The following is a 13638-nucleotide window of genomic DNA, read 5'->3' as shown; positions in this document are numbered from 1 at the left end:
ATTTTTTGTGCTATAAACAAAAAAAGACTGACAATTTTGAAAAAAACAACAATATTTTTTACTTTCTGCTATAAGACATATCCAATAAAGTTTTTAAAAAAATCTAATTTCTTTATCAATTTAGGCCAATATGTATTCTGCTACATATTTTTGGTAAAAAATAAAAAAAAAAACAATAAAGCGTATATTGATTGGTTTGCACAAAAGTTATAGCATCTACAAACTATGGGTTAGATTTATGGCATTTTTTTTTAACTAGTAATGGTGGCATTCAGCGACTGATAGCGGGACTGTGACATTGTGGCGGACAAATCAGACACTAAGTGACACTTTTTGGGGACCAGTGACACCAATACAGTGATTAGTGCTAAAAAATATACACTGTCACTGTACTAATGACACTTGCAGGGAAGGGGTTAACATCAGGGGCGATCAAAGGGTTAAATGTGTCCCTAGGGAGTGCTTTCTAACTGGGGGGGGGGGGTGCTTGTACTGTGGGAGGGCAGAGATCCATGTTCCTGCTTAGCAGAAACACAAGATCTCTGTCTTCCCTTGTCACAGAACGGCGATCTGCCTTGTTTACCAAACCACCATTCCACGATCGATGGGACCCGCTGACTGCCTCCTGCTGTGTCCAATTACAGCGGGAGCTGGTCACCGGCAGGGGAGGGGTTTATTAGTAGTTTTATTGTATAATGTCACTATGTAAAATGTACTATTTCCCTTTTTTCTCTGGCTGCCTTTTTTTTAAACAAAAAAAAAAGAAGAAAATAATGAGACTTAGAGGGGCTGTTTTTGTCATAAGAACATGTCCGGGATGGTTGAAAGTTGCTTCCATAACCCTTTCAGAAGCCATTTTAAACCCACTGCACCCTTAAAGTACAGCTTTAAAATTCTTTGCAGAGGGGCTGCTCCCACACTGCAAGGGTTAAAGTGTTACTAAACCCACAGCAGTAAAATCAATCTGTATATGCAGTAAAGAATGCTTGTTATACTCATTGTGGAACCTAAGGGGTTAATTCAATTGCAACCAGCCGACATTCAGCCCGTGTGTACTGCAGGGGGTCCGACAGAAGCCGGACGGCTTCTGTCAAAGGGACATGACTGAAAAAGGTCTGCCCACCAGCTCCCGATCAGCACACTCAGCCAATGGCTGAGAACGCTAACCAGAGTGTTCTGGCAAAGGGGGGCATCCCCCTGCCAGAAGACACAAGCACAGCAGGGGAGATTGATGTACTAACATCGGATTGTTAGTACAGTGGCTCCGACCTGAGCTGTCAGGTTTTTTTTTTTCGTTCAGCTGGCAGGGTTGAACAAAAAAAAAAAACTTGCAGTGTGTACTAGGCTTAACCAAGACATTATAGTTAATTTGATTGCAAGCTCCCAGGAGCAGGGCCCTCCTAACCCTCAAGTTTTGAATTGTATTGTTGCTGTATTGTCTCCCTTTATATTATTAAGTGCTGCACAAACTGTTGGCGCTATATACAGGAAATCCTGTATAATAATAATAGTTAATACATAAAAAAAATAAAATTATTTGAAGCAAGGGGAGAAATAAGAAAGATAATGAGAAAAAGAAGATAAAGAAAATAAGGGAAAAGAACAGACAATTTTTATGTTGCATGAAGTATATCGGTAAAAAAGACACCTTTAGAAAATAATTAAGCAATACTAACCTGAAAACTTCACTTTTTTTGTGGCCTTTACGACAATGAACTTTACCTTAATTAATGATAGGCATTTGATATATTGTATATATTATTTAACTGGAATTGCAGGGTCGGAGGAATGCAGCTTTCTTGAGGGCTGAGCCTAGCAGAGGGGTGTGTGCACCTATCACAGGTAAAGCCTTCTCCTGAGCAGCTCCCATTGGATGACATCACAGCTGGCTGCCAGGATATAAGGAGCCCTCATCAATGGATAGTCTCAGGGAAGCTCAGAACCAGCTAAAAGATCAAACAGACATTCTTCCCAGCTTGAAAAGTAAGTAGCAGCATTATACTGCTAAATCCTCTATGACTATAACCTGCATGTAACCCATTACCTCTTGTAAACCTGCTTAGAAAAAAAATGATTATGCAAAGTAAATGTATGACTTTTCTTCATTTTGTTTTCCGACTATATAGATATAGTTATTGCTAAATAATTTTTTTAAACATTCTTTAACTGAATTTTTTCAAAGAAACAACACAAATAATACTGCCCATATACATGAAGGAACATCACAGAACGTCTTAATTGTAATGACAGTTTAAATTCTAGAAATGGAAGTCTTTCTGTGTATTTATTAGGGATAAAATCTACAAAATATATAGGAGTTCTTTTTAATACATCCCTATTTCCAGCTATTAGGCAATAATCACTGAGTTCTGCATGATTACTGATTGTTATTTCAAATTCTGTTCCTGTGCAGCTTTGAACAAATAAATCCAAAATGGTTGGACTGAGACCCTCTGACATCCCCCCAACACCAGCTGTCAAATTTATTGGTGCAGGCACAGCTGCGTGTATAGCTGATCTCTTTACCTTCCCATTGGACACAGCCAAAGTCAGACTGCAGGTAAGAGCTGTTCAAGTGTATTTGGGGTTGATTTACTAAAACGGGGGATTGCAACATCTGGTGCAGCTCTGCATAGAAACCAATCAGCTTCCAGGTTTTTTTTTGTCATTGCTTAATTGAACAAGCTGAAGTTAGAAGCCGATTGGCTACCAAGCACAGCTGCACCAGATTTTGCACTCTCCAGTTTTAGTATATAAACCCCATAATGTATTTCTATATTGATCTACTTATATGAAGTTTTTATTACATGCATGATGAATTTTAGTGTAGAGCAAATGGTCATGTCTCTTTTATTTTCCTATTTAAGATACAAGGAGAGTCAGCAGTAACCGGAGTAGCGAATGGCATCCGCTACAAAGGAGTGTTTGGAACCATCAGCACCATCATCAAGACAGAAGGTCCAAAGAGCCTGTACAATGGGTTAGTGGCTGGACTACAGAGACAAATGAGCTTCGCCTCCATTCGAATTGGCCTTTATGATACAGTGAAACTCTTCTACACCAATGGGAAAGAGAGTAAGTCTATAACTGGTAACAAAAGCCATATATTGGGGTTGATTTACTAAAGGCAAATTCACTTTGCACTACAAGTGCACTTGAAAGTGCAGTTGCTTTAGATCTGAAGGGAAGATCTGAAATCAGGGGAAGCTCTGCTGATTTTATTATCCGATCATGTACAAGCAAAAATGCTGTTTTTTTATTTTTCTTGCATGTCCCCCTCGGATCTACAGCGACAGCACTTCCAAGTGCACTTGCAGTGCACTTGTAGTGCAAAGTGGATTTGCCTTTTGTAAATAACCCCTTCTGTGTGTGTATCACTCCTGCTCTTCTCAAAATAATTTATTGCTGGGCCATTTGTAAGCACTTTGTATTTCTCTTTGTGCAGAAGCAAGCATCGTCCACAGGATAATGGCTGGATGTACAACAGGAGCATTGGCAGTTACTATTGCCCAACCAACAGATGTGGTGAAAGTCAGATTTCAAGCGCAGGTCAGCCTTCATGGAGTGAAGAAGAGATACAGCGGTACTCTGAATGCCTACAAAACCATTGCCAGAGAAGAAGGGATGAGAGGTCTTTGGAAAGGTACATATGCAACATGTATACATAAAGATCTATAAAAATATACTAACTCTTTCATATAGCATTTAATTAAAGAGGTCAGAGGTGTAGTCTTATCCAAGACATGTTTAGGCAATAACACCAGAGATGGTTGATCTAGGGAATAGCTGATTGTCTCCTGGGGGATCAGTTGGAGCAAATTGAATCATGTGTTATGGGAAGAGAGATGGGTAGAGCTATAATTATTTTGTTAGAAGATGGGACGGAAGGCTGACTAAAACTAAAGAGACCATTGAAGCACTGGCCTGTCCAGTCATACTGTCAGATTCTCTTTTTCTAATAGCATATTATACATTGTACTTCAGGCACATCTAAAATCTAATAAATTTGTTTTACGTAGGAACTTTTCCAAACGTGACAAGGAATGCAATTGTCAACTGCACCGAGCTTGTGACCTATGACCTAATAAAGGAAGCATTGCTGAACCACAAATTATTGACAGGTAATTCTAGTTCCACATGTTAATATATATTCCTAGAAACATTAGAAGAGTTATTGTTTTTTTAATATGGCATTCATATGATTTTTTTTTTTTTTACTTAGATAACCTTCCTTGCCATTTTGTATCTGCATTTGGAGCTGGCTTCTGCACAACTGTCATCGCTTCCCCAGTGGATGTCGTAAAAACCCGATACATGAACTCGCCTCCTGGACAGTACAAGTCAGCCCTGAACTGTGCATGGACCATGCTCACCAAAGAGGGACCAACAGCCTTTTATAAAGGGTAATTTTGGCATAATTGTGAAAGCCATGTTGCTATCAGCAGCAGAAAAACTTTCCACCTAGAATTCTGAGCTGTAGTCAATGCAGGCAATTGGCAGTAACTGGCGTGATCTATGAGAGGGCTGGCATTAAAATGAAGGTGGAGCAGGACAAAGGTGTGTCTGGTTTCATATGAAGAGGCACTATGGGGGGGGGGGGTTACTAAAACTTGCAAAATCTAGTGCAGCTCTGCATAGAAACCAATCAGCTTCCAGGTTTTAGCCCTCGATCACACTGAGGGCGGGTTCTAAGTCGTGCGAGTTCAGCTGAACTCGCACGATTTCAAACCCGCATTTAAGTGCGAGTTCAGGGGGCGATTTGAAAGACATTTGTGCGGGTTTATGCACAGATGTCTATTGAAGTCGCCAAAAGTAGTGCAGGAACTACTTTTGGGAATCAGTGCAGCGCCGCAAAGTCGGCGTCGCATAGATTCGAATGGTGCCGTTGCCGGCGATAGGCTCTGATTTGCATGCAATTTGACATGTCAAATTGGATGTCAAATCAGCCCAATGTGAATGGGGGCTTATTGTAAAAGCTTAACTGAACAAGCTAAAGTTAGAAGCTCATTGGCTATCATGCACAGCTGCACCAGCTTCTGAGTGCTCCAGTATTAGTAAATCACCCCCTATGACTGCTACTGAGAGGTCATTTTACCACAAATTAGAATTTGAGATTGAGGTTGCAGCAGCAAATAGCATTCATATGAACTCTAAGTGGATGTGCTATCGCCTAACATATCCGCAGACTGAAAAATTCACCCTGAGAAGTGAAAATGTTAACCTAGTTTCAATATAATGCCTACAATGGTACTATTATTACATTACATGATTTGCCAACAGTTTGCACAGTGCTTTACATCATGAGGGCAGACAGTACAGTTACAATTCAATACAGGAGGAACCAGAGGGCCCTGCTCATTAGAGCTTACAATCTAAAAGGGTGGTCAAGTAATACTAAAGGTAATAACTGTGGGGTATAAGCTGATAGAGAAATTAAAATATAGTTGATAGGTGGGCCCAGGACATGCTTCTCTGAAGAGAAGGGTTTTCAGGGATCCCCTGAATTGGACAGGGTATGAGATAGTTAGACAGATTGGGGTAGGGAGTTCCATAGGATGGGAGAGGCTCAGGAGAAGCCCTGGAGGCGACCATGGGAGGAGGTGATAAGAGAGCAGGAGGTCTTGGGAGGAACGAATATGTTATAAATATATTGATATCTGTTTTAATGTTCAATAAAGGGGCAACTGATATTATGGTAGTTGTATAAACGCAGTTATTCTATTAAAAAATACAATGCATACTATTTAGATAACCAGTATAGAATCCACACTATAAAAAAAGAACAAAGATTGATTTTGCATTGTCTCTCTACAGGTTTGTCCCGTCTTTCTTACGGCTGGGATCATGGAACGTTGTAATGTTTGTGTCTTACGAACAGATAAAAAGAGCAATGATGATGTCCAAACAAAGAGTAGAGTACGCAGTGTGACATCCACCTCTGAACAACTGCGAAACTGTAGAAAACCCAGATCGTATACTGAGATCTGCCATTCACTGATATGGAAATACACAGATAGATGATGTATGAAGGTCCCTTTCCTGTACATCATACATGAATGTTGAAGGAAGTGGCTGCAACCAATAGTTCACAGCTCCCTATGTACGACAAACATATATGCTTTGAATGCATATCCATCTTCTGTTGACTTTGTCTACCTACATGTGAAATGCATTGTGATGTCTGTATGTCATTCAAGGCAGGTGTACCATAAGCAGATATGAATGATAGTATGCTATAATTGTCCAAAAGACCGGATATAGATATTATTTATTGGTGAATAGCAGCTGGTTTGTTATTCTAAAATATCTCCAGTCTTTAAGGATATGTCGTCTGCAAAAGAACACTTAGACAAAGACTAAATAAACAAGTAGCATATATTTGCTATGTCCAGATAAGTGATACAAAGTAACATAAAATTCATTCTGAGCACTGCCATGTTTAAAGTGCTCAGAGGTCATGCTTCTTTGCAGCTTCTATGTGGATCATAAGCTGTTCCTATAATAATGAGGTTAAAAAGCATTGTTTTTTCCCCACAGCTGAGTTTTACGGTCTCTAGGCTGTTCTACCACTTTGTAATCTTGCCTCTCCTATGACAGATTCACTATACTGTAAAGTGAGACAGTCAGGGGAGGAAGTTAGGGGCCGAAGTTGCTGACCTCCTAGAAAAAAGTGTTGCCTGAATGTCTCTAGTTTCAGTACGTTTTGAGTCCTTGGTGAAGAAGAAATATGCATATCAGAGAATTAAGAGAAAAGCGCTTACCACTATTTTTTGCCATAGTTGGTGACTTAAACTATTAAAGTTAGAGGGTCAGCAAGATAGCCAGGCATGTTGTATTTCATGAAAAGGATGTCATCAATGGCAGCCTTCATATTTCTCATGCCAGATTTCCTTTTAAATGGCCATTTTGATAACTTGGAATCATTGATACCCTGGCATATTAATACATTTCTATTAAGTTATGATGCTCTATTACTTAAAATAAAAACTACAGAGTGTAATAGCATTTGGCTGTATTGTAAAAGGCAAAAAAAAAAAGATAAAATACAGTCTATGTACTTCTGGATTATGTCCATATATCAATGACTGTATAAATGTTTATTTTTCTAATAAAATAACAAAAACTTTACATATTTGTATGTATATTGAGCTGTTTCATGTGTCACTAGCCTGAAAGAGACTTTAAGTAGATTTGTTTGACAGCTTACATTCTTGTGACCTAATGATCAAACCACACAGATTCCTTAACCTCCCTGGCGGTATGATTATTTCAGATTTTAGGTGCTGAAAGCGGTACCATTATTTTGCACATAAATTTGGAGTTTTATATTGTAGGCCTGTAATTCTTAGGAATAATTCACTTAAATATGTCCAAACAAGAGTCTAGTTGACATCCCGGGTATGATAAAGTTTGAAAAACGAAATAAAAAATTATAATATAATAAATAACTATAAATAATAATAACAAATAATAATATAATAATAATAAAAATTATTCAATAATGTAATCAAATCAAAAACACTGAAATTTGCTCAGTTGCAGAATTGTCGCTTTCGTTACTTTTAGTGTTTGGTGACAGATTTCCCCACAAATCACTATCGCTCAATTCTGCGAGTGATTCTAATTTATTATCGCTGTTTTCTAGCTGGTCTAAAGCCACTCTTGATGTAAAGGGACAGTTTTGGTTGCTATGGACAATCTCCAGTTTCCAGGCAGAAAGAACAGTATTTACAATATAAAACTGCATGCAGGACACTGGACAGACCACTAGGGACAAAGGGGGTGTGTAATTATTTGATACAGTACTGTAATCTGTAAGATTACAGTGTACTGTATCTGTACTGTGTGTTTCACTTTTTGAATTTGCCGCCGAACTCCGTCCCCGTGTGTCGCAACGCTCGCAGGGAACGGAGCTCGGCACTGTGAATCGAGCGAGACACAGCGGCTCGCCGATCATAGCGGAGAGGCATCGCAGGAACCAGGGGACAAGGTAAGTAAACTCTTCCTGGATCCTGCGATGCGATCCCGAGTCTGGCTCGGGGATACCGCTTTTGGTATTAAAAATCCACCCCGAGCCTGACTCGGGAATACCGTCAGGGGGGTTAAAGTGTATTTGAAGCCAAAAATATTTTTTTCATTTTGAATAGAGTATGGAAGGATAAGAACCAGTGACAGTTGTTTTTATTGCTGTGTCCATGCTGGGAAGATTCACACTCACCCATGTCCTGATGACCATTGTCAGTGGGACAGAAAGTGAAAAGAAATCAAACATCTTGGGGTTGATTTACTAAAGCTGGAAAGTGCAAAATCCGGTGCAGCTATACATGGTAGCCAATCTGCTTCTAACTCCAGCTTGCTCAGTTAAGCTTTGAAAAAAAAAAAAAAAAACTGGAAGCTGATTGGTTTCTTTGCAGAGCTGCACCAGATTTTGCACTCTCCGATTTAGAAGATCAATCCTCAAGTCTTGTAATCAAAACAGGAAAAGAGTGGAAATTCCAGTGGGGGGGTCATCTGAGATGACTTCCCTTACTATGGAGAGATTTACTTTTGCTTTCTGTTTTGTCTTCAAGAGAAGTGAAAAAAAATCTCCCCAGTGGGCCAGTTAAAAAGAAAACCTTATAGGGGCTTTAAACATTACCTATGCTCAGTTTGGCTTTCATAGCTGTATAGTATAGTGAAAAATATAATACTAGATCTAGATAGAAACTGTTTTAAGGATGAATTGTCTTTTGACCATTGCGAAACAAATAAGGCACAATTTGTAATTTTATGGTGTACCATCAAAAGAGTGGATGAATTGCTATTCAGCTTCACCACTACTAGCCCCAGCATGCCCTGTGCAGGTATGATCTATAATACTGTTAATGTGAAGCAAGGGCTAGCCAGCTGACTGCTGTATGGGAAACAGAAGGTACTAATTTGGCCCGAAAGCCAGTGCAGATAGCAATATATAGCATGACAGTACCCATATCAGCCAAATAGTTTTAATTTTACTCACTTAACTGTAGTAGACAGAAAGGCGCATGCTATGGGTTCTGTGGTTTGTTGGGAAATCACTGTTCCTTGCACGGGCTTCGTGAAAGTGGAGTACAAAGATATTTCCTGTATATTGAATTCTGTATTATCTATGACAAATAACACATAAACATGTAGTACATGAAGAATCTTAAATGACTAACCTCACTCTTAGAATCTGGTGCAGCTGTGCATAGAAACCAATCAGCTTTCAGGTTTTATTGTTAAAGCTTAATTGAACAAGTTGAAGTTAGAAGCTGATGGTTAATGCACAGCTACACCAGATTCTGTGTGCACCAATTTTAGTAAATCTCCCCCTTCGTTTCATTGCAAAGGGAATGAATAAGTGAAGATATGAGGACAGAAATATGGGAGTTGCTAAAGAGGTTCATTAAGTCCACCACTCTATCTCAGTGCATGCCTGCTCACCAACTGACCAGGGCTCCTGGGTGCAGCACTTCCTTGCAACTTGACCTAATCTGTACTTTGTGGTTGAATTTCTGCTATTGACCTTGCTTTGATGCCCCATCTGCCTTTGGTCTTTCTTGCACTAACTTCACATGGGCATCTGGCTATCTATTATTAACCTTGGCTTGTCTTTCTTGACTAATTCTGTCCCTGATTTAGTACCATACTCCCTGTCTGATGACAAAATGGACCTGTTCTATGACCCTGCTTCAGTTTGGTACAGTACATTACTGTCAACTTGCTGATGACTATAGTCAGCTCTGTGACACTACTTGTGTCTCCGACCCTGATGCTTGTCTGCTGGTGGCCCTGCATTTGCAAATGTGTGCAGACTAATCCCCTGCTTTTAACACATACTGTTAGACAGGTTATTTGGTTGTCTGCGGGCTGGTGGTAAGTTAAGCTTGGTTCTTTCCATGGATTTATCCATGGCCCTGTTTGTACTTGTTGTTAGCCCTCCAATGCTTCTTACTGCGATAGCCAGCTATAGATGTGAGCAAGTGGCGTCTTTTTGTATCACTGTCATGTTTTTTGGTCAGGCATCGCACTGACACCTTTGCTGCCATTGTGCTACATGCTGGGTGTTCAGTGTGCCCCTGCACCTTTAAGAAGGGGTGGCTCCCCTTCAGTCCACCTGCTCTCACCTATCCATCAGAATGCATGTGCCTCCACTGTGGGGACACTCATAAGTTAGTGTTAGGTACCACAGATACCAGGGTGCCTTGACGAGGCTCTGTGGCTTACGCATGCATTTGCAAATGTGTGCAGACTAAACCCCTGCTTTTAACGCACACTGTTAGACAGGTTATTTGGTTATCTGCGGGCTGGTGGTAAGCTAAGCTTGGTTCTTTCCATGGATTTATCCATGGCCCTGTTTGTACTTACTTTATATCCTGCAGACCTTTTTCAGCTGCCCTTTCAAGTTTCTGTCATCGTAAGCAAGTCATTCAGGCACTTGTGTCCCTCCTGGACCTCAAAACCAACTCAGTATAGGATAACCCCTATCAAATAAAGTAAGAGATCTCTGTCTTCTGCCAGGTACATGACACTGGGGGAGATTTACTAACACTGGTGCACACAGAATCTGATGCAGCTGTGCAAAGTAACTAGGGATGAGCGAACGGTTCGGCCAGAGCATAAGTTCGGGCTGAAGTTTGGCTGTTCGGATGTTCTGTGAACACCAAACAATATGCGGTGTTCGGGGCAAATTTGAAAGCCACCGGAAAACACCGTTAAAGTCTATGGGACACTAACATGAATAATCAAAAGTGCTAATTTTAAAGGCTTATATTCAAGTTATTGTCATAAAAAGTGTTTGGGGACCTGGGTCCTGCCCCAGGGGACATGTATCAATGCAAAAAAATTTTTTTAAAACAGCCGTTTTTTCGGGAGCAGTGATTTTTTTTTAATGCTTAAAGTGAAACAATTAAAATGAAATATTCCTTTAAATATCGTGGCTGGGGGGTGTCTATAGTATGCCTGTAAAGTGGCGCATTTTTCCCGTGTTTAGAACAGTACCACAGCAAAATAACATTTCTAAAGGAAAAATTGTTATCTAAAACTGATCGCGTCTGTAATGAATTGTCGGGTCTCGGCAATATAGATAAAACTCATTGAAAAAAAGAGGGGATTCCCCCCCAGTCCATTACCAGGCCCTTTGGGTCTGGTATGAATATTAAGGGGAACCCCGAACCAAAATTTAAAAAAAAAAATTGCTCGGGGGTCCCCCTAAAATCCATACCAGGCCTTTCGGGTCTGATATGGAAACTAAGGGGAACTCTGTGCCAAATTTAAAAAAAAATGGCGTAGGGGTCCCTCCAAAATCCATACCAGACCCTTATCCAAGCACGCAACCTGGTAGACTGCAGGAAAAGAGGGGGGATGAGAGAGCGCCCCCCTGAACCGTACCTGGCCACATGCCCTCAACATGGGGAGGGTGCTTGGGGTAGCCCCCCAAGCACCTTGTCCCCATGTTGATGGGGACAAGGGCCTCATCCCCACAACCCTTGCCCGGTGGTTGTGGAGGTCTGTGGGCAGGGGGCTTATCAGAATCTGGAAGCCCCCTTTAACAAGGGGACCCCCAGATCCTGGCCTCCCCCCCGTCTGAAATGGTAACAGGGTACAAATGTACCCCTATCATTTCACAAAAAAAGTGTCAAAATGTTAAAAACGACAAGAAAATAAAAATGTCCCACGATTTCCATTCATTTTCTTATATCGCTCCACTGACGGGCCGAAAAAGAAAAAAAATCCACACCGATCCGCCTCCATGGGAGGCTCCCGCCGTGTGGCGCTTCATCGCCTTTGACAGTTCTTATATAACTGAGGGCAGGGAAATCCAGTGACGTACCCGGGTGACCCTGCCCCCTCTGACGCCATGGGGACTTTCCCATGGCTTCCCCGTGGCGTCAGAGGGGGGCGGGGTCACCCGTTTACGTAATCAGTGCAGACTTTTTTTTTCTTTTTCGGTCCGTCGGCGGAGCGATATAAGAAGATGAATTTTGACCATTTTTGACACTTTTTTGTGAAATGGTAGGGGTACATTTATACCCCATTACCATTTCAGACATTGGGGGAGGCCAGGATCTGGGGGTCCCCTTGTTAAAGAGGGCTTCCAGATTCTGATAAGCCCCCCGATAAGGAATATTTAATTTTTATTGTTTCACTTTAAGCATTAAAAAAATCACTGCTCCCGAAAAAACGGCTGTTTTAAAAAATTTTTTTTTGTATTGATACCCAAACACTTTTTATGACAATAACTTGATTATAAGCCTTTAAAATTAGCACTTTTGATTATTCGTGTTCGATTCCCATAGACTTAAACGGTGTTTGTGTGTTCTGCCGAATTTTTTGCCTGTTCGGTATGTTCTGGTGCAAACTGAACCGGGGGGTGTTCAGCTCATCCCTATTAGTAACCAATCAGCTTTTTGTTTTTTGTCAAAGCAAAAGTCTGGTACACATAGTAAGTTCTTTTTCATTCAGCCTGCTGGACTGAAACTCTGGAAGAGTTCGCTATACCAACGATGGGATTTTAGTACAGTGATCTTCTCGCTGAGCTATTGTGTTCTATCAGGCCCCTGTGTATGGGGCTTTAATTGAACAAGCTGAAGTTAGAAGCTGATTGGTTACGATGCACAGCTGCACCAGATTACAGCTAAATATGAGCTCTACCTATACCGATTGTGTGTTTGGTATTTGCATGTATTAGGGAGACCAGATTCAGCTGGTCTCAGAGATTTTACAAAATGCTGAAAAATATCTTTGTGCTAAATGAGTACCTAAGTTGCCCTAGTGCACTCATTGGGGTTGATTTACTAAAACTGGAGAGTGCAAAATCTGGTGCAGCTGTGCATAGAAACCAATCAGCTTCCAGGTTTTTTTTGTCAAAGCTTAATTGAACAAGCTGAAGTTAGAAGCGGATTGGCTATCATCAGAGGTGTCCTCATTAGGCAAATTAGGCGGTGATCTAGGGCCTCGTGCTCCCAGGGGCCTCGCTGCCTCCTAATTTGCCAAACGTGTGTGTGGGAGTGGGAGGGTATGTCCCCCAGTCAGTATTCCCTTGGCCGTCTTTAACACGGGTCAAAAGCCTCCGGTGTCTGCAACTAGTTTTCCCTGGCCAGGGGCAGACTGACCACTTGAGCACTGCCCGAGGTCCCAGGGTCAGTGGGTGGGTGCATGTACTCCCCTCCCCCAGCTCCTCCTCTTCTGTAGTGCTCCGCTGATTTCCTGCCATGTGCAGAGCTTTGATAATGCCCGCAGCGGCTGAGCAGCTCCCTGATCTCCCCTCCAGGATGGACAGTCTGTAATGGAGGATCTGCCAGAGCTGGAGCCTGGCAATCATCGAGGAGCCAGTCTGCCAAAGCCTCAAGGTACTGCATGATGGTCCTGCCCAACACTGACAGCATCCCGTGACCTCACTTCCTGACCGAGGGCGCCCCAAAAATCACCGCTGCCAGCCACCCTTGACCTCACACACACAGCCCTGACGATATGTATGCCATCGGGCATATGATGCCACCTACTGACCCCCTGCCATCATCATTATTTTCATCATCCCCGTTCCTGGCATCCTACCACCCTACCTCCTGTCCTCATACTTATCTCTCCTGTACCCCATTGCCAGCTTCCTACCAACCTACCCCGTCATCATCATCT

General features: G+C 41.6%; 1 protein-coding gene across 1 annotated transcript; it reads left to right on the top strand.

The window, feature by feature from the left end:
- Positions 1-1398: 1398 nt before the first annotated feature.
- On the top strand, positions 1399-7050 carry UCP1 (uncoupling protein 1). The gene is made up of 7 exons (XM_073604140.1): positions 1399-1983; positions 2414-2560; positions 2868-3075; positions 3446-3643; positions 4020-4121; positions 4223-4403; positions 5815-7050. The coding sequence occupies exons 2-7, from the start codon at positions 2435-2437 to the stop codon at positions 5927-5929; spliced, it is 930 nt and encodes a 309-aa protein (XP_073460241.1). The 5' UTR covers positions 1399-1983; positions 2414-2434; the 3' UTR covers positions 5930-7050.
- The last annotated feature ends 6588 nt before the right edge of the window (positions 7051-13638 follow it).

The sequence above is a fragment of the Aquarana catesbeiana genome, linkage group LG01, assembly GCF_042186555.1.
Source record: "Aquarana catesbeiana isolate 2022-GZ linkage group LG01, ASM4218655v1, whole genome shotgun sequence".
In the NCBI taxonomy this organism is placed as follows: domain Eukaryota; kingdom Metazoa; phylum Chordata; class Amphibia; order Anura; family Ranidae; genus Aquarana; species Aquarana catesbeiana.
Note: the sequence above shows the minus strand (reverse complement) of the source record. Positions and strands in the feature narration are given on the sequence as shown.